This window comes from Scomber japonicus, chromosome 23 (genome assembly GCF_027409825.1).
Source record: "Scomber japonicus isolate fScoJap1 chromosome 23, fScoJap1.pri, whole genome shotgun sequence".
In the NCBI taxonomy this organism is placed as follows: domain Eukaryota; kingdom Metazoa; phylum Chordata; class Actinopteri; order Scombriformes; family Scombridae; genus Scomber; species Scomber japonicus.
Window position 1 is genome coordinate 15591255 of NC_070600.1, and position 21326 is coordinate 15612580.

At 38.5% G+C, this 21326-nt stretch overlaps 3 protein-coding genes across 4 annotated transcripts in view; 2 read left to right on the forward strand and 1 right to left on the reverse strand.

The window, feature by feature from the left end:
• The first annotated feature begins 640 nt into the window (after positions 1-640).
• LOC128353381 (protein mono-ADP-ribosyltransferase PARP11-like) lies at positions 641-6937 on the forward strand. Of its 2 annotated transcripts, none has more exons than XM_053314070.1 (8): positions 641-903; positions 1043-1173; positions 1956-2076; positions 2267-2342; positions 2744-2816; positions 3780-3907; positions 5046-5197; positions 5286-6937. In XM_053314070.1, exons 1-8 carry the CDS (start codon positions 882-884, stop codon positions 5600-5602), a joined length of 1020 nt encoding a protein of 339 aa, XP_053170045.1. In that variant the 5' UTR covers positions 641-881; the 3' UTR covers positions 5603-6937. The 2 variants fall into 2 exon arrangements, with proteins under 2 accessions (XP_053170045.1, XP_053170046.1); XM_053314071.1 differs by having other exon boundaries at positions 641-778.
• A 299-nt stretch (positions 6938-7236) lies between these two features.
• LOC128353383 (protein mono-ADP-ribosyltransferase PARP11) lies at positions 7237-9678 on the forward strand. The gene is made up of 7 exons (XM_053314072.1): positions 7237-7335; positions 7438-7552; positions 7625-7694; positions 7832-7895; positions 8664-8797; positions 8882-9033; positions 9147-9678. Exons 1-7 carry the CDS (start codon positions 7237-7239, stop codon positions 9434-9436), a joined length of 924 nt encoding a protein of 307 aa, XP_053170047.1. The 3' UTR covers positions 9437-9678.
• Positions 9679-14240: 4562 nt separating this feature from the next.
• Positions 14241-21326, reverse strand: part of tmtc2a (transmembrane O-mannosyltransferase targeting cadherins 2a) — a 57959-nt gene continuing 50873 nt past the window's right edge. Inside the window, exons 10-12 of the mRNA XM_053314067.1 lie at positions 19450-19564; positions 17052-17115; positions 14241-14571 (exon numbers count right to left, since the gene is read on the reverse strand). Of these exons, the coding sequence (XP_053170042.1) occupies positions 14368-14571; positions 17052-17115; positions 19450-19564 (383 nt within the window). The 3' untranslated portion in view covers positions 14241-14367. The remainder of the gene's footprint in view (positions 14572-17051; positions 17116-19449; positions 19565-21326) is intronic.

Sequence of the window (21326 nt, forward strand, 5' to 3'; positions counted from 1 at the left end):
TGAAGAAAAGCCTCTTATGTAGGGTGTGTCCTCCTGAATAGCCTATGTCTGTCTCCACATTCACACACGCACATAAAAGTTAGTGGAAAAAAACTGACATTTAAACATTCGCTACAGTCTACTACAATGAAGAAAAAAACAAAACAAAAATCAATTCGGTAGACCACAGTTAAAAATCATCCAAAATATTGCAAAACTGTGATCAAAATGTACTTCAGAATCAAACTATGAATGAGTTTCCTATTTTGGATTACTATCAGCACATTGCGGTCGACAAACTCCACATCTGGGTTGGTGGGAATTGTGTTTATGCCAACCTACAAATCTTTTTTTTCATTCTTGTTTTGCACTGCAAGCTGAAACATGTTACACCCACATTTGAACCTTTTAATATCACCCAGCTACCTGATACTCTATTTCTAATTCTATAATTATATGATGGGAGTTGTAGGCTATACCAGGTGTCAATTTCTATCTACACTGTAGATAGAAAAACTTAATTTTAATAAACCACTTGAACGTGTCTACCTGGCAGGACAAACTCGGGGAATAGTGCTATGTGATCAATGGGAGGAGTTACATCATATTGGCGCATTGACGTACGGTGCGTGACGAACCAGGAAATAAAAGTAAACAACGCGGATAGGAAACGATGTTATGTTGCGCTAGACATCCGTTCTCACTCCGAGTCTGGGATTTTTGGTGCTTTATTCAAAATGCCTGACGGATTAATAACCCGATAAGGGCAGGGACCCGGTTACAGACAAGCTGAGAACCGGTAAGACACCAGTAAGAGTTGAGGAAGTGTCGGACCCGGTAGTCGTGAACAACAGCTAGCTAGATATGCCAGTTTCCTGTGTTATTTTGAATTTGTTTACAGGATGAAATGCCCCCACGACCATGGTAATAAAAACACCTCCTTGACGTTTGGCCTGTCTTGACGAATAAAAAAAAAAACCCATCTTGTCACCCTCATGTCGTATTGTTTTGTCTGTAGTTGTGGTTAAGTGTGTTCGCCTGTTTTTCCACTTGTTCGTTTCAGATCTCGCTATCGTTATGTTAGCCATCAGATCGGCAGAGGAGGAGTCCGCAGAGATGGAGGAGATGGACACCTCGGAGCCCAACTGGTGCTGGTTCTACTTGGCTGAGTGTGGAGTGTGGCATATGTTTGAGGTCGTACAACTTTTCACACATACACATACACACACACACACACACACACACACACATATAACGAAGCTCACCGCATCCTTGTACCGCATGTTCCCGCCCATTGCCCCTCCCTCAGTGATACTTCATGTGATTTGAATCCAAAGGTTTTGCAAGTTTTAGTGCCAACTAAATCAGTGCAATGTCACAGATTTGCTTTTGTCTCTGGCTGAGGTCAGTGAATCAATAACATTACAGGGTACAGTCTTTGGTGGGGCTTTAAATTGTCAGTAAATGCAGCAAAGTCTCCTAATCTGTCTCCTATTATTTCTGCATATAAACATGTACAGTAGAGGCTGAGGTGGGGCTGCAACTATTGTTTCCTTTGTAGATTAATCTGGTGATTTTTTTTTAAATTTTCTAATTACTTGATCTATAAAATGTTAGAAAAGGCTGAAAAGTGCCTTTCACACTCTCCTAAAGCCCGAATATCTTAAGATAACCCGTTTTGTTCAATCAACAGTGCCAAACCCAAAGATTTTAATAACCTATCACATAAGACAAGGAGATGCAGAAAATCCTCACAGTTCTTCAATCTGTGCCTTTTTTTATCTGGAAGATAAGTGATGCTTGATTAGCAAAATAGTTGCAGATTACCTGATTAGAAGCCATTACTCACAACTATTAATTCATTTATCCACCTTTCTCTCTCCCATTTGATTGTGTTGATATCTGGTCAGTTTACCCATTGCTACAGCTTAGAAATTAAACATAAGATTAACTGATCTTTCTCAATTTCACATCAGATTGACCCCAGTGCAGCCTGCTCTGTGACCAGTGCTCAGATTGAGCAGTGCTATAACAGGAACCAACGTGGTGTCATGGAGTTCTACACAGCAAAGTATACGTACAGACTCGACTTCTCGGGTATAATGATGAAAAAGCAGCTTTTTTGCATGACTCTGCACAGTTGAAGTAATACTAAAGCTACTTTGTCAGACAAAGATTAGTCAGCCCTCAGAATTATGAAAGGAAACCAGGAGGATTTTGAGTTCAGAATTAATCCTGTTTCAGAAATTATTCTTGTATTTCTAATCTTTATTAATTTCCTTGCCAGTTATGCGACAGATAAATGTAACGACAGGAAAGCAGCGGCCAATTAAACGGTCCCTCCACTCTGCAACTGGCTTCAGGTAAGATTGAACAGTTAGGGCATTTTTTTGTTTTCACCTCATTCTTTTTATCTAGCAAAGAAAAAAAATTAAAAGGAGCAGTATGGTATTGTGAGTAAGGAGACAAGGCTTTAAAATGAAGGTCAGAGTTCAAGCATCTGCCATTCTCAAGAATCCTTATAGTAAACCCTAAATTCCAATCAGCTCCCCATGGAGCTGTCCTGAAGCTGACCCTGATTTTTGGTCTCTCCAAAAACAGCAGGAGCAAGAGAAAGGAGGATTTATTCAATAGGCACAGAGGTCTCCTTTTTTCACATTTTAGATGGCACATATTGACATCATGCAAATGCAATCAGTCTTATCATGCTGTAATATTTTGCTTACTGAACCGTCTCTCCTCTCTCCTTCACTTTCTCTGTCAGATTTATTTGTGATAACCTTGCTTTGCCTGTTCCCTGTCATTGGGAGAGAATCAATACAGATGAGCCCTATCAGGTAAGTCAATGAATTTAGTGTGTATATTATGCACACATCACAGTGTATCCACATCGCATGCTCTGGGTTTGGTTAGGATTTGCCTCAGAAGAGTCACATGTATAAAAGCTCCTTTAGAAAAGGTGCTGGAACAGTCCACGTGGGTCTCGGTCCTTGCTGTCACAGTTCCTGCAGACATTTCAGTAGCACATTCACACTGCACATTCCACTGCATCTCACTCTACACATGCTGTTGTAAGGTTTTATTAAAAGTTGATTCAAACATTAAATAGAAGAGTTTATATCTAAGAGGGGATAAAAGAGTAGATAAGGTAACCGAACTGACTCTTTGCAGTTATGATGATTTCTATTAAATGTTTAAAAAAGACAACATTCATACATAATTGTAAACATGAAAAGTAATTCAGGTAATGTCTCAAACAGTATACAACAATTTATACCATACATACCCAAATGCATTTACTGTAAATAAAAATAACTTGCAGTATGTACGAGTGATCAGTGAATTGAATGCACCAGTATGCACCTCAGTTCTTTTAATGAAAATTTCAAACCCTTGATGATAGTATATTCAAATGTCACAAAACAAAACCAGTTTGTATCCAATGTCTTGTTCTGTAGAGTTTCTATATCAGCTAACTCTAAAGCACAATTAAAGGATATTAGAAAACTGATTTCAGTTTTCAGTTTATGGCAAATGCCACAAAAACAAAACCCAACCACTATGACAAGTTATATAATATTGTTGTGCTTTATGTTTTTGTTCTTATTATTTTTGGTTAAAAATACCGGTTTTGTCTTTTTTTATTTTGCAACAGCAATAGTGAAAGTGTAACAGTTTGATGTGCTTGATGCAAACGATGCAAACACTTGATGTTATTATTTTATTTTATTTTATTTTTTCATTTTTTCCCCAACTTGTGCACCATTCCTTTTACTGTTCTCGTGTGTGTTTTGTTTCAGCTCATACAGCTCGGCAGAGACACCTATGAGTTTAAAGAAGTAGCCAGACTGTATGAAAGGACCATGGATCATCCAATCAAATCCATCCAGAGGATTCAGAACCTGGACCTGTGGGAGTTCTTCTGCAGGTAACAGTTGTTGTATTGTTTTTTTATGTGGTGCAAATATCTTCGCACTATTTACTTCCATAGGTTTTTTTGGCGCTAACTACTTCTAAAAATTCCGTCATAATCTATTATTACACGTCATTTTACTTAAATTTTTTTAATGATGATAATATATATTTTGTTTTCATTCTTTCATTGCTTAATGATTGGCACAGCTGCACCTCTCTGTAACCCGTAGTGGTCACAGACTCGCTCCAAAGTATCCCGTCCCTAGCTCTTCAGCATGCTGTCAGCATCCTGATAGCAAGATGCTTTACGTAGCCTGCAATGTGGAGGTCTGCAGTGATGCCCACATGCTCTGAAAGGAATCTTTTCTGATAGATTTAGTTACCTCTGCAATGTAATCTGTGTGCAAAATTGAAAAGGTTTGCGCGTGACTGTGATGCCACAGGACATACCGTCAAAGTATAGTCTTAAGTTTAGTTTCCACCTCGCCTGAAACATTCATCAAGTCCTCTCTGGCCACACATTATCAGTTGTTGTTTGTATCTTCCACCACATCAGTTCCACTTTTTTCACCTCATGTATCGGCACCATCACAATAATCAGGCTTTTTAATGAAACTTCAGAGACTCAGCTGCTGTGACATTTTGCTATAGTAAGTAGCAATAGCTAAAGCCACCTAGACAACAAGGTCATGTATGTGACACACAAGACAAGGCTAGATAGTAGGTACTTAAAATGTGCACTCATCATCAACTGGACAGGGGTGTGGATAACTTAAAGTTACCCTCAATGTAATCTGTCAAAATGATGGATGGCCTTTAGATTTTTCCGTCATTGTTTAAAAAATTCAGCCAATGATGGAAAAAGCTTTCAGTTCTCACATGCATTTTATTCAGGAAATGCAAATATTTTAGTTAATAATGGTTTGTGATACAAACAATATTACTTTTCTCTAGCTTCCACCACAGACAAACTACTTTCACCAAAAAATGTAATTGATTTATTTCAACATCTAAAAAACCACAAGGAGTCAGTCACATCTTTGAGCACATGATCCCTATAGCCCTTTGCAATGGCTTGACAATACTCATCCTGTAACAAGGTAATGATCAGTACTCTGTGTTGTGTTGTCATTCCTTGGTTCTCCCCTAAGGAAGAAAACACAGTTGCGAAAAGTCAAGCGCACATTGGATATTGAAGAGCGAATGCTGTTTCATGGCACAGGACACAGCAACATACAAGCTATATGTACGTTTAACTTTGACTGGCGGCTGACCGGAAGCCATGGGGATGTTTATGGCAAAGGTAGACCCCCTTTGTGTCGTGAAACATCATGAAACAATTCACTGCATTTTTTTTTTGTCAAATTGTAACTCGTACCTCTCTCTTTCAGGGAGCTACTTTGCCCGGGATGCTAAATATTCCAGTAAATTCTGTCACACCACGGGGAAGCACAACACCACTTTACAGAGACATGGACTCGCCCCGCCAATATTTGCTAGTGAACCACCTTATAAGACCATGTTCCTGGCCAGAGTGCTTGTCGGAGAGTACACAGTCGGTCATCCTATGTACTGCAGACCACCTTCGAAGGACGCCAGCTTCACCAACTTTTACGACAGTTGCGTGGACGATATGGCCAATCCAAAGATTTATGTCATTTTTGACAGCAACCAGATTTATCCTGAGTATCTGATTGAGTTCTACTGACACCTAACAAAACTTTTTTCTTAACAAAACATAGGAACTACAGAGGCTGGATCTCCAACATGGAAATATTTAGGATACAAAGTCAGATGATGAGTTGGAACAGAGAAAGAAGCAGTTAAGAGACCTTTGCTTTTTCTTTCAGTTAGATCCACAGCCTAACTGGAGCATGGGTCATCTAAAGTGCCTTCAAGGAAATGGAAAATCAAGAAAACAATACAGACTTTGTGTACAGTTTGTTTACTGTACAGTATATCCTAAGATAGGACCTTGTGGTTGGAATGTCTCTGTGACTTATAAAAAGGCTAAGAAAAAAAACTGAACGAAAATCTGCTTTTACTTTTACCAGTTTTAGTGGAAATTTTGTATTTAATGCAGACTATGTGCTTGCTTGTTGAATATCTGTGCACAGTTGTTAAAAATAAGAGTGGAACTTGCAGCCTGTAGATTATAGGTGATGTCCTGCCACCGTCCACAGCCCTTCTCTCACATCCCAACAGTGCCACGCATGAGTTTATTTACAAGTCATAATTCCAAATGACGAAACCAAAAACCATGACGTGTTCATGCTTACCCATTTATCACCGTGATCTGAACATCTGTGTGTACCTAGTACAATGCATTGTGTAGACATGCATTCTTTTGTTTTTATTCCCAAAAAAAACGCTTCTACCTCTGCATTTTTTAGACCATGCATCAGTGCACTTTACTCTTTCTGTGAAAGGGTCGGTTATTGTGTCACAGTGACATAAAGTTGTGATGTCTTGTTTACTTGTGGTCCTTGAGCAATATGTTTCAGTGTATCTTCTCTGATTATTGACTCCAGTCTTTAAAAGACTTTTTTTCATCCCAAACCAAAATTTATTCAGTTTGAACATGTCAAATAAATCATCCTAGTGTGACGTCACCACCTGCTAACATCTCTCTTAAAAAAGAATAAGCAGGTTTCCTTTGCACCTGGTGTAAATTGATTAAAAAAATGAATGTAGCCAGCACATGTATAGCACTGTAATGAAAATTAACCACACAATGTAATATTGCTTTGCTATGTACATGTGTTGAATTCACTGTATGACGCTTGTGTGTTGTTTTTGAGCAAGGGAGGACAACAAAACGAGGATTCAGAGTACTACATTTGCCACAAGGTGGTGCAACAGTGCAAAATTGGATCTCCAGAGACTCTTGCATTTCCTCATAGTGAATGCAAACTGGTGTCTTCAGTCGTAACACTACACCTGTGTGTGTGTATGGGTGCGTGTGTGTGCGTGCGTGCGTGCAAAGAGTGCGTGCAGCTATATGTGTGTGTCTGTAATTTGCACATGTTACAACCAATAAACTTTTCAACAGACCTATTCAGTTGTTTCTTGAAGAACATCTTTCAGGGGAAAGCTTGTGACACAAGTAAATATACCACATGTTATGTTATGCTCATAGTAATATCACGTGCTGATCCAGTTTTGTAAGTCATCCCCAGAGGCGTGGCTATGATGAATGACATGAATGACTCAACTTCAGCTGAGGCAGACACATAAATGTCAACTTTAATAACTATCTGAGCAGATCAGTGAGAGGACTCAGTTTTAATCTGATTTAACTAGCTTTTATTGTAGTATATTCAGTTTCTGTCTGTCTGGACAATGTGGCACAATGAGATGGAAATGGAACCAATGGACACATCAAACACCCCATGGTGCTGGTATTACCTGGGAGACTGTGGAAGGTGGCACAGATTTGAGGTAATTTGTTTTCAATATTGCTTTAAATTTACTGCACTATAAAATATGCAGATCTGATTGTATGAGGCATCTCTATCTTCCTGTTTTCTGTCCATTCTGCAGGATGACACAAATAACCCCTTCAGGAGTGAGGATATTGAAAAATATTACCAAAAAAACTCGAAAGGAGTTTTAAACACGTCTTCATCCAGCTGTCACACCAAGATTGATTTCGCAGGTATGTCAGTGAATTAGTTTTTTTTTACATAGAGTTCTCATTGATTGGCTGACACTTTGTGTTTTTAAATAGCAATGTTGCAGACTGACCTCAGTACAGGGAGGCAAAGAAGAATCCACCGAAACTACAACCTTCAGAGAAGGTGAATATGCAATTAAAATACATGACTGTACCAATTTATCTACATTACATACTAGTCCTATGAGTAAGTTTGGTTTCATGAAAAATGAAAGTGAAAGTGTTAGCTCAGTGACACTAGTTAATGATCTCCTCCCACAGTTGCTCCTGCTTTAGTGCTGCTCCTATCTTCTGGGAAATGGTTGATCCCACAGCTCCGTATCAGGTGATAATGACAGAAATGAATAGAAACATTGTTTAGTAAAGCTAATTATGACTTTAGTATAATAACAATAATAATGTTGTAATAATGTGACTGCTATTGGAGTGGTTGTGACGTGGTTCAATGTTTTCATGGCCTGATACACAGTTAAGTTATTTTTAAGGGTTTTTTAAATCAAAAAAACATATATTACACATACATACTGTACAAACACAAAACAATCCCAGTTAGAACCATGTGGTTAGCAACAAATCACCATGGAGTGAGCACAAAAAATCACTTAGCTGTTCAGCAATTAGCTAGACACCTCAATTTATCTTCTACATATAAAACTTCATTCTTCATTGTTAACAGCTTCACACCACGTTAAAAATCATACTAAAATTATTCTTAACATAATAAGCATTTATAACTGTGCCATTCATTTTAATAAAATTGTTAATTCTGAGGTTTTAAATGTTCAAACTGAGCATTCAATCATAATCTTCAGCTACTTTTAAAAAGTTAGTGACTTTGGAGTTGAAACATTTTTGTTTTAATGCATAAATACCTCACAATATGTTCCTCAACTGTCAAGATATATCATCACAAAAACATCCATTTTGTATATGCCAGTTACTTTCATTTGCGTCAAATGAGTGTTTTTGCTCATTAATGTTCATAAAGATTCAGACACAGACACTGGAATTTAAAGTTTACACTGTGCATATGCTTTACTGAATGTTTTCATGTTACAGTTGAAGCCTATTTGCATTATGATATATTTTGCAGTTAATCCCACTGAATGAGCTCAACCCTGAGTATCAGACTGTGGCAGATTATGTGAAGAAAGATGGGCTGTTAGACAGATCCATTGTATCAATCAGCAGGATACAGAATGTGGACCTTTGGGAAATATTTTGCAGGTAGGTCTATGAGTTTTGCTCTATCCACCATGTTTGTCACTCCTCTTCTTTGTAAGCAATATTGTCTTTCTCTGTGTGTCAAAGGAAAAAGCAACAGTTAATGAGGATTCAAGGTGTCCAAGAAATTCAAGAGAAAAGACTCTTTCATGGGACCAAAGCCAAAAATGTTGACAGCATTTGCATGTATAACTTTGATTTGCGATTAGGTGGACAAAATGGCCACTCGTATGGAAAAGGTAAGTTAATTGATACAGTAATAACAATGCAATAATACATGTAGAATAATGTAGCTCTGTCTGTTCAACAGATTTCCCCCAGTTAATGTACTTTTGTTTTGTTTTTTATTTAGGAATATATTTTGCAAGACATGCATCATTTGCGGACAAGTACAGTGAGAGCAGTACAAATGCTTTGTCACTGCATGGCAGCACAACACAAGATGAACAAACTAAGATCATATTTTTGGCTCGGGTGATAACTGGAAAATCAAAAGTTGGAAAATCTTATTTCCAAAAACCTGATCATCAATGTTCTGAAAACCTCCATGACAGCTGTGTGAATGATATTATCCCTCCCACAATTTTTGTAATTTTTGATCCGAATCAAATATATCCAGAGTATTTGATTCATTACAAATGAATGCAACAGAGCACAACATGGGTGATGAATTTTCATCAACATTTCCAACATTTTTTACTACTTTTTTCCAACTAGCCCAAAACTGCAATGCCATGCAGTATATTTCAAGAGCACAGTCCTGGAATCTATGTTTACATTCCTTTAGAAAAGGAAGTACAGTAGGTCTATTTATTTTATAACTTTATTTTACAACTGGGAAGTATGGGTATAAAATGAATTTGTTATATTTATTTAAAACAAGATAATAGCACATAACACAGATTATTTAATAAAAATCGTGACAAAACCAAAAAAATCACGTCTGTTTATTTCTTTGTGTATTCTGTGTGTGGTCAGTATTAGGACTGTGGATACAAATCTTAAAATTGTAGGTGGTTAACATTTAATATTTGGGTGGTTATTGTGTGTGTGGCTGTGTGTGTGTATTCTGACATGTTGACATATTCTTGTTTGCTCACTCTGCCAAGCCACAGTCAACACATGAAGAAGACAGATCAACAGCCAATGATATCATTCAAAGCATGCCCATTGAAAGATGCATTAACAATGAGGAAACAAGCCTTTTTCATCCTTTCCCCTTAAGAACTATTAAGGAAATCGAAATTTAGCTCACACGAGTCAGAATACTTTCACTACACCCCAACTACTGACGCATACACATGGTTTGTTCTTTTCACAACTAATAATAACTTTCCATTACTAATAACCTGCACAACAAGTTGCAATGAATGTGGCTGTGGTGTGTCATTCATGGAATGCAAATGTTGGACTTTTGATACCTGTTACCTGGCAACATCAGTGATACAGCCAGTGTTTGTATTATTATTTCATTCAGTGAGTTCATTCATCACCTCTTTTTTTAAGTACATTTTAGGGAATAGTGTGAATTTTTATATTCTTTTTTTGTCCCACTACACTAATGTATGATAGAGAAATGGAGTGTAATGTAAGTGTACTAAAAAAAACTGTCAGCAGAGGTCGCTATTGCCACAGTGAACATTTGAGCAATGGCGTTTGAACCCTTCACACAGGTCAGCTCTGGCAGGTCCACATTAAATGGTACATGGATTGCAATTTTTTTTTGTCCTGACCAATTAAAGTGCTTTACACTACATGGCAACATTTTCACACACATTTATTCACTGACAGCAATCTGCCAACTGGCTCATCAGTAGCTCATTCACACACTCACATACAAAAATGGCACAGCATTCAGGAGCAATTTGGGGTTCAATATCTTGCCCAAGGACACTTTTACATGTGGACAGGAGGAGCTGGTGATGGAACCACTGACGTCCTGATTTGTGGATGACCCGCTGTACTACCTGAGCCACTACTGCCCATACTAGATGTGGGATGTTTCTGTATGAATCTTGGGCCTTTTCAAAAAGCCACCTCTTAGCATCATCATTAGTTTCCCAGGGGTGAAAGCTGGTGGTCCTCATATAGAAACGATTTTTGCTCATTGAATTGGACATCCACTGTCTTCCATGTCCATAGTCTCCCTAATATTTCTTTCTTTTCTTTTTTTTTAATCAAGCACAAGGACAATGTACAGAACAAGATTTGGAATAGCTGTGTAAAATGAAGGATGGAATGAGATCAACAATGGTTGAAGTGATGTTACAATATATTAAGGTAATCATAACTCACTCTCACTTACATTACTTGGCATTTGAACAAAACAGTACAAGAAAGCTTGCATCATATTCAGTCAATTTTTGAATAACAGAGGCAGCATTAAGGTTAAATGCCAGTTTTAGACCATATAACTACTAACTGATATATCACTGAACAGAAATAAAGGTTTTCATCAGCCAAATTGATTAATTCATCCAATTTTTACCATGCATTTTAAAAGCATGTTGGCCACCATGTATTATACTGATAGCCTTTTTTCCCTTGTTTTCTCCTGTCATATGCAACTGTTTGTCTCACAGGGAGAATGATTTGCTGAATTGACATGACAATGTTTTCCATCTGGGATACTATCAGTTCCTGATGTGAAACAAGTATACTGCACGCTTTGCAAGTCAGTGACCTTTAGTCAGTGGTTATTTGTATTTGTGCCTGACTGTTTTTGCATAGATCTACATAGCCTGTATCTACAGTGTAGTAAAAACACATCTAATGTCCTTGAACTTCAGTTTGCTGAAACACCAAGACATAAGGTACTGGCCATATGTTCCCCCTACGCCCACATGCTTACCTAGCAGGCGTGGTAGAGAGGGGTTGGGAGGAAATCTTTCATCTGCTTCAGTTCCTTTCCTGTTGTGTAGTTTTAGATGTTTACTTATGCATGTACAGTAGGCCTAGGTATTGCTTTAGCCATCAAAAGTGAAGCCTGCTGGATATGGAACAGCTGTAGCCCTTGTGTGAAAAAAACTCTACTTTTCTGAAACACAAAAGCACCTTATTAAAGTTCACTGGCAGTTAGGTATAAAGTAGAGTAACAAGCACATACTGTCTGCACCCAAGTAAAGGAGAAAGTACTCTTATTAGACTTGTCAGTTTTTTAAAAACTGTGAGTGTGGAGGGTGTGTAAAGGCTATATATATTTCCTGTTTCCCCTGTGCTAAAGGTGTCTGATTTGCATTGAGCACTGGGATAAAGGACTCTGAGGGATATTTGCTCCCCCTTTTTTTCTCTCCCTAGGGGTCATATGACATAACTTTCATGTACTTTCATAATGAGTTTTATCACTATGAGAAGGATACGTTCACTTGTTTTGCCAAAATACTGTAGCTGTAGAATTCATTTCTACAACATTATACTTCAGGGTTTTGTTTTTTTTATGCCATGTATTTGATATATTATAATTTCATCAACTAAGAACTTTATGTCTAATCATGAAATGCATTTGTGATTTATTATTTTGCATAGAATTTTCTCAATATAGTCTTGTATAATCATATTTCCTGTCCAGTGAAATTTTCATTTCATAAGAGAATGTAGTGTACTTCATACAGAATATTTGACTTTATCAATGGCATACACTCACTCACATGTATGCACATTCAATATTGTATAGCCCTTATTAGTATAGTATTGCTAGGATTCCAGGCCATCATTTCTAAGTGATGAGTATAGCAGGTGGAACTTTCAAAATAAGTTTCTTATCATGCAGAGCAAACACTTTATTGATTCAGAGCTTATCATGGCTACATAACAAACTATGTCTTCACAGATGTACGAGTTCCACTGCGAAACTTCGCGTTTGAAACTGGGACTGTGAGTTCTCACAAGTCAGTAAGTGAGTCGAGTTTGATATCTACTTAAATATTTACAGCTTGGTGTGCTCAGAGCATGGTGTGATTGGAACCTCTTTGATGTCTGCGTGATCAGATGATATCAACATGTTGAGTTTGTGAAAAGTCTAATTAGTGGTTCCTTCCCAGAATGCTGTGTATGTATGTGTGAGTGTGTGTTTTATTGAGAGAGACACAGAAAGAGAGAGGAAGGAACTGAGTGAGGGACTGCTCTGACTTGACAAAATTGGCCTACAATGATACCAAGACAGAATGTTTTCTAAATTATTTAACATTTTAATATTTTCAAATATATATATATTGGTATTCTTAATTACACTGAGTGAGCCTGATTGGAGCCTCATATCAACTCTGTAATACTCTAATCACTCTAATCACTATTCAAGTAAGTTAATACGTTTTCATTCATGACATCACTCAGCTGAGAGCAAAAATCATGTTTTTATTATGGAAAAGGATCAGTTTTCTTTACAAAACACAACATATTTCCAGCTACACGTTTTCTATAATTTAACCAAACGACACAATCATCAAAAACATATAACATCATTTTTAAGAAGCGCTCTCTGTGTCACAAACCCCATTTGTGACAGGAATCACAACCTGATGTCCCTGAGCAGAGAGGGAAAAAACATACACTGTATAAAAAACACATTTTAATGTAGTTGTCTAATGATACTATGTATCTATATGGAGAAATAAGAGAGGGGGGTGGGCTAATGTAGCACAGTGTTGTCATCTTCACAAAATAACACATATTAATAAATTAAGTTTGATCATTTTGATCACATGAAATGAAACATCTTCATTGGACACGAGGGACACGACACAGAAGTGAGGACAGTTCTTGCTTGGCACGAGAGGCGAAAAGACTCAGTACAAGCTTTGGCACCGTTTTTTCCCATGATCTGTCTTTTTTTCTTTTCTTTTTTTTACAGTCACAAGCATTTCAAATGCACCAGGTGCAAACAATCTTCAGTGACTCAGACAACATATCAGTTGGAGCAATGTATTGTACAGCACTGTATTCGAGTGTGGTACCTGAAGATGTCTTAACACTGGCATGCCGTTGATACTATGGATTTACTGTGTTAGGAGTAAGAGTTGAAGGCTAGATCACCCTGAGGGAAATTCATCAGGGATTTGATTTTTTAAGACAAACCAGCTGGCATAAAAGAAGACAACTTCAAAACCCGTCATTTCACTACCTTTGCTACACCTTCATTCCAATCAAGCACTCTAAAAAAATGTTTTAATGTCAGAGAAATAATAATAACAATAATCTGATTTCCAGATTTCATTTTCTTTTTTTTGGACTTTGCTATTATTTACTTTTGATTTCAGTGTATCATTTAAACCAAAGGGCATCACATTATAAAACATCATAACAAAGGTGACATAGTTGTAGCTGTTTGACCCACCACACCACACTGGCGGTGATGTATGATAGAGCAGAATCTACTTCATAGACCCTCCAATACCAACCATGCCAAGCTTCAAACTGTATTCCACAAGCCTCACAGGCCACGGTTCATAAGAATTAGTCTTTCATGCCTTCGTACAGAGAGCTTGGAGCCTCCAGCTCTTTCATATCCTGTCCTGCTTCATTCTCTGGAGGACATTATGTCTTCCTTGAGGGAGCAGTGCAGCAGGTCTCTCAGTTCAAAGGTCGCTCCTCGGCATCCCGAGCCCAGGCTTAGTCCTGAGTCCCTGCCTCTCCATGATGTTCCACAGCTTGCGCAGGTTGGACTGAGTAATGACATCGTCAGGTTTGAGCTGCAGTGCACGCAGGTAGTTGGCCTCTGCTTCGGGAAGTTTCCCATTCAGGTGAAGAATGGCGCCAAGATTCATCAGAGCAGCTGGGTACTGTGAAAAAGAAGAGAAACTGGGTCAGAACAGTAGAAAATGAGACAGAGTGGTGCATACTGCTGTAATAATAAAGAGAGGAGAGGTGTTCGGGGTGTTGAGTTATAGGATTATGGCACTCTTGGCAACTGTGCCAACATTGAATTTATCTGTTTGGACAAACTATTTAAAACTTGCCCTTCTCAGCTCCACATTTGGCACAGACCGTTATGTGAGACATACATGTATTTTAGGAAGCTTCCCAAGTGGATTAAGGCTCTGATGAAATGTATTTAAGGCTGAGAAAATCAAATATGCATTAGATTAGCACTAATGCAATCTTACAGTAGCCAGAAAGGTCAAGGACAAAAGTGAACAAACAGGTCGCTACAGACTGTGTGTGGACGGGTGTTAAGTATTTTTTTTAATGATATGTATGACCAAACACAGTTAGGGGGGGGGGGGGGGGGGGTGTTTCAGGAGTTCTATTTAATTAAATGCTTCTTTTGATGCAGCAAAGTGGAACCATCTGGCCCTGAATGGTGTACCAGTCATGGAAATCCACAAAATCCAGGTCTTGCAGAAAGCCGTAACTAACAAACACACCCAAATCTCATCCTAAAAGTCGTCTGTACCTCATCCCCCAGACCTGGCCTCGTTCCCAGGCCCGCGTCCTCACTGCATGACATATGGTTAGCAACTTGGCAAGTTGTTCACAGCCTCTCTCTCCCCAAACACAACTGTTTGTCTCTTCTTTAACGCTGTTGTTCAACTGGTTTACATTCCATTTCTCAGGAAGTGTCGGAAAACAAGCCTCGGGAGTGGGAGCTTGTTTTTTGCTTGTTTTTCTCACCTAATGTAACAAATGAACAGCACTGAAATATTTCAAGCTGTGGCCTTGAAGGAGCTGGAAAATTGATGAATCAATTCTATTTTACAGCAGGAGCAGCTGCAGTGCAGCACTGACATCTCTTTTTCCAGTGGGTGTTTGTTTTTCTCACCTGGTGTAACAACTTATAGTTTCAAGCAGTTTAATTACATTTCACAATGCTCCAAACTTGTTCTCCTTTTTGTACCATGTAAACAGATAAGACACACTAAGCTAGACAAGTGGGAGTCCTGTGTTATTGTAGACAACTAGATGATATGCAATATACAGTCTGGGCTATGAGCTTTGTTTACATGTGTTCTGTATGTTTTGAAGTAAAGCCCTTTTTTTATGCCTCTCTTGGGTCTGTTTCACTGTAATACACTCGCAGTGTGAAACAGAAGCGCTTGACCTTCAGTTAGTTGGATATACGGTATTTTTAAGATAGCCCTTATGAACTACACTACAGTCAGCCATTATCATGCAGGCTTAAACTGGAATAATTTCATTTTCTCAATGTGAGCTCATCATATCATCATATTTGATTTTCAGGGACCAGAGAGCACACGCTATAGCCTCATTACTCATGGTTTGACAGTTTCCACAGTTAGTCTCCTGTTCAGATTTCAGCATTATATTTTAAGATTAACCGAGCAGTGTAAATAAAGCATTTCAGTCAGCGTGTAAAACAGATCTCTCTTTCTCTGAAGGCACATGATCATTGCCTTTCATAGCATGTAGCACCGGTGCTGAATCTTTCATGACCTGAAAGCTTACTGGATTAAGTTGATATTTGAGAGGCTGTCATTCACTACGCAGACGTGTGCAGGAACAAATGTCAAAGACAAGAGGTGCTTTACTGGTGACAAATGACAAGTGAAGCCCTCTGCGTGTCTGAATGTCCACATGAAGTTTTTCATTTTATGACTGATGTAGAATATTTTTTACAGCACAGCTCTCCAAATTAACATAGACAACCAGCAGTCTTGCTTGGCTTTTAGGATTTAAACAGGATATAAACTGACAGGCAAGATCTGATCTAAAAAGGGCAAGATGCTATGCAGGAACCTGTGGGTGTGGCAGTACAGCACATGTTACTCCAGTATCAGCCATGAAGATGAAAGTCAAACCCCCTCTACTGTCTGAGGCTGCAACATAAGTCACAGAGCAGGCCCTCAGCAAACAGACTAGCAAGACAAATGACTGCAGTAAGCTCCTTCTAGGTCTCATCTAAAAACACACGGGTTCCTATGAATAAACTGCCTCTCCCAGACTGGTCCACACCCCCCTTTCTTTTGAAGTGACTGATTCATACATGGCAGAAACAGGATATAACAGCCCCCAACTTCCTCAACCGCATGTGCTGATATTGAGAGACTACCTTTACTGTGATGATCAAGTATTTACCCTGAGGCTGAACGTGTGTTCACAACAGCAACCACTGGACTTGTTTCTCTTTGGAGATTTGTATGAACATATCAAGGCACCATCTGCAGCCATTAACAGGACAGTTTCCAGTTTTGTTCAGATGTATCACTTTTTGCTATTCCCAACAGTGCTTTTAACATAATGTCAGATTGATGGGTAATGCATGTTGTAAAAAGAACAAAAAACACTGATCCAGTGTACTTACATCTGGTCTGAGGCTGGCTGCACGTTCATACTGCCTCTCAGCTGCCTCATTTAGACTGGCCTGTCTGTAGAGGATGAAGAACAAAGAGAAAGGATGGAGAGTAAAAAATATGCAGAGTAACACAATTTATAGTAATACAAATGACTGATCATTACTGCATTCATAACTGTACTGCTAACCATATAAATTACTGTAATTATTGTGCTGCACTCATTAACTCTATTATTCAATGCAAGAAAAATGCTTGTTGAAAAATTGTTAACTTGATTTGTCAGGTTCTATGCATGTTTTTTGATATCACACATGTATTTATTGAAAAGTTTATTTAGCAGGTATATTAGACATTAATCAACACTGCCCATTGCTTATTTTATATGAAGAATTTATTTCAATAGTTTGAGTCCTCAAGAGGTACAATTATCCAGTTATTTACCAGAAAAGATTAGCAAAAGATTAGAGGGAAGTCCTTAAAAATCAGTTTGGATTTTGTGTTGATTGGCTGCTGATTAATAAACAATTGGTTCAAATATAACCTTTTTTACTCTGCTTTCAGATATCATATCGTTTTGGGCATTTTGTCATTAATTTCTAATGAAATATCATTAGTTTGTAAAAAAAATGATGTTACTCTAGTTGTTGCAGACAAAGACTTTTCTTGCCAAGCTAGAAATATGGACTTATGGTGTTAAATTATTCAAAAATGTCAGACTCTTTTGCTGGTTAAAAGCTGGAAAGAAGTCTTAGCTTAATAATTTATAGTGTTTGCATATAACAGATTTGTAATACAGTAGTAGCCAATGTACGGTACAGATCTTCAGCTGCAGCAGTGTTGGAGTTTTTAAAATTCAAGCATGTAAAATACTTGACAAATACACAATGTTTTGTGTTAAGATAACGTCCTGTCTCGACTAGCCATGTAATACTGGCATAACTGGGATAATAACTAGGATAATACAGCATTACAGTTTGTATTGGGGCATTGATTTGTCCTGTTGAGACGTACTGTACAGTATGATTACCTCACAATGAGGCACAAATGAAGAGAAGCAAATGTTTTCAGGGTGGTGTTAAATCCAGAAGCATTTCAGCACCAGTCACCTCTTACATGCTACAGCTGGCTCCATAAAATGTCAGTTAATCTGCTCCATACTGTATGTACATTTTTATCCAAAGAGTTTTTGTCGTGCCAAAGTTAATAAAGTCAAGGAAACCATTCATTCCTGACATGGTAATTAATATTTATAAGACTTACTCAAGTAAAAAGGTATGCAACATTTTATCAGGGCTCAATGAAGCTCATAACTGACTATCAAATCCATCATCTTATAGTGTCCTTCCGTGGTCTTTGTTTTGTTTGGTCAGGTGCTAGTGAGTCTGTAAAAAGGGCTGATAAAGATTGAGGGAATGACATTTTAAAGGAAGAAAAATTGGGTAGGGGGAAGGTGCAAGTCATCATTTCTCTTTCCTAGAAGAAAAATAACTTAATCCAAAACATGTAAAAATTAACTGCTGTGTTGGTAATCACCCAATGCTTTATTTGCATGACTGAAATGAAATGCGGGCAGAGCAGAGTGTTTAAAAAGGAAAACCTTCCATAAAACTGGTTTGTCAGGTCATTATTATAATCCTGATTATGGCCGTTGTAGGGAAGGGAGGCCAAAGTTTCTAGCTTATCTTTATTATCAGTGCTAATGACAGGTGTATGCCACATTCATTAAAACAGTTACTACACTAATCACTTTGGATTTATGTCACAGTGAGTCCCATCTGAAAATAACCGGTCAGATGAGAATACAGCAGCTGTCTATTAGATTTACTCTTACATTTCCAAATGCAAATCTCCGCCAAACCCTTAGACTTTCAACTTTTACAAATCCTCTGTGGTGTTGCCTTTAGACGAATGCTAGAGAGCAGTAATGGTTTTTCCACTTATGTAGAGCAAAAAGGAATTAAGGCACATTGCTCCAATATTTCCTTCAGTTGCTGGGAGTAGAAGACATTTGCAGTCCTTTTTGACACGTTTTAAGACTTATAAGCTGTCTGCGCACGTGCTTGCCAAACTTTGGAGGAAAATTCTCCAGTGGTTTCTTTACAAGCCCTGGACTGAAACATCACTATGATAGACTGAAGCTATACCAGTGTTTATATATGTAATTCATAATAGCTTTTATGGCAACTAGGACATTTACTATTCTTATAACAGCTGTATCATTTGTATTTCAAAAAGATGGATATTAAATAGTAGTGGCACACATTAAAGTGTGTAAATACAGGAGTTCGAAAACGTTTCTTGAAATACGCGTTCCTTGAATTTTCTTTACTGCATACTCGTCCTAAGTAGGGAAACTCTGCTTTCTGCTGTTCCAGAGTGATTGCTAGTGTCAAAGGTTTAGCTAACCTGAGCATGTGAGCAGCACTGAAGACCACATCAAACTCTGAGTTGTCCAATTCTGCAGCCCTCTCCGCCATCTCCGCTGCCTCGCCAAGACGAGACTGCTCCAACAGAAACTGACCTGGAAAGAGATGAGGACAGAGGATGGTAATTGTTCTATAAAGTACTTTTTCCCTGCATATAAGAGCTTTTTTTTTTTTTTTTGCTGAGACAATTATTCACAAGTTTAGACTTTAATGTCATGTTGTGGCAAACCGACAGAAACGGGATTGAGTGGGGAGGAAAAAGACAGAAAGCTGGTAGCGAAGCCAAGATGGAGATTGTTGCAGAAACAAATGAAGATGAATGGAGCTGGTAAAAGAGATCAGTGCCACAGGAAATGCAGCAAGAGAAAAGAGGGACAGTCAGAGAGAGTGGGGGGGGGGGGTTGTTGTTTTGTTCGGTGACGTCTGAGAACACAAACGAGTCGGAGATTTTTTATGCGTTTTCCTGCGGGAGTCTGGCCACCTGGTGCAGCACCCACAATGTGCCTGCCTCAGTGGCTATGAATTAACAGCCCAGCCCAACCACAGATGTTAGGAAGAGGATAATGTGACAAGGCTCTATTGAGGTGTGTGTCTCTTGAAATTTTTTGTGCAATATTCAAACTGTTCGGCATCCCAAAACAAGCTGTCAATACACCCACTAAGACTAGTTAGAACCGGGTCGTAGGAAGGACAGTTGGCATTAAAATATGCTACTGTGAACAATAGCAGGAAAGGGGGCCTTGTCTTCCCTATCTGACTTCTCCTGTGAGCTTTCACCCTCTGTGTCCTTACTCCCTTGCACTCTCTCACATTTGTCTTTGTGTGTGCATCCGTTGTGTTATAATGTGGACAGATATCCATCACACACACCTGGAGCTCATCCAGTGAACCCTGGATAGCTAAAGCAGCCAGATTTCTGATAAAGGAACGGAAATGAGAGCCCAAACAAACATCACCTATAGCAAAATCCTACAAGATAACACTGAAAAAAAGAAAACAGCTAGATAGGCAGAGGGGGAGAAACAAGTATAAGAACCTCAGAAGGGGAAACGGCCCGGTCCAAAGACAGCAACGCACCCCCTCGCCAGGGACCAAACCAAACTCAAACTCATAAGATATGCAATGCAGAGAAAGCACCAGGAGGAATAAAGAGAGATAAGGTAGAAAGGGACAATGGCGCTTTCAGTGAGACGGTACAGATTTCATTTCCTATGAATATCCTGGAGATAGCAAGGAACCCCCTCCTGCAAACTGATACGAAATACTGTATTAACAGCAGCACGTACATAGCATGGTATCATGTGTTTCTCTCTGTTACGAATAGTAAACAGTGTACTCTGATCCTGTCTCCTCACTCAGATAAATGTAGCACACATGCCTGTCTGTATGTGTGCTTGTACCATCTGCAAGCCCTCAAACATGCAGCTCCAACACTCCTAGCTCTGATACCAAGAGTCAATAATAAAGTATATTTCCACAAATAAATAACTACTGTACAGGGATTGCTTAAACACAAGATTTTTTTTTCTTTGAGTTGAGTTGTAAGAGGAGTATATTTAATAATTCTGGTTCTGAGGGTGACACTACAAAGTTTGAGTCTTGGATAAAAGAGTAAAGACCTCTGTGTAATTATTATCCTCAGTGCAGCTTACTGCAGCAAAGCCCGATCATTACAGCAAAGCCTACAAGCACTGTGCAGCAGAGGACTGGATTATGAGCAGCCCCTGAATGTTTGAGTTGGAAGAAAAGGTCTTTAAATGATATTTTCATACCTCTGTAAACCACAAAGCAAGTTTTTTTTTTTAGAATAGAGGCATAGACATGTTTATTATTTACATGTTTCATTTTGAAATAGGT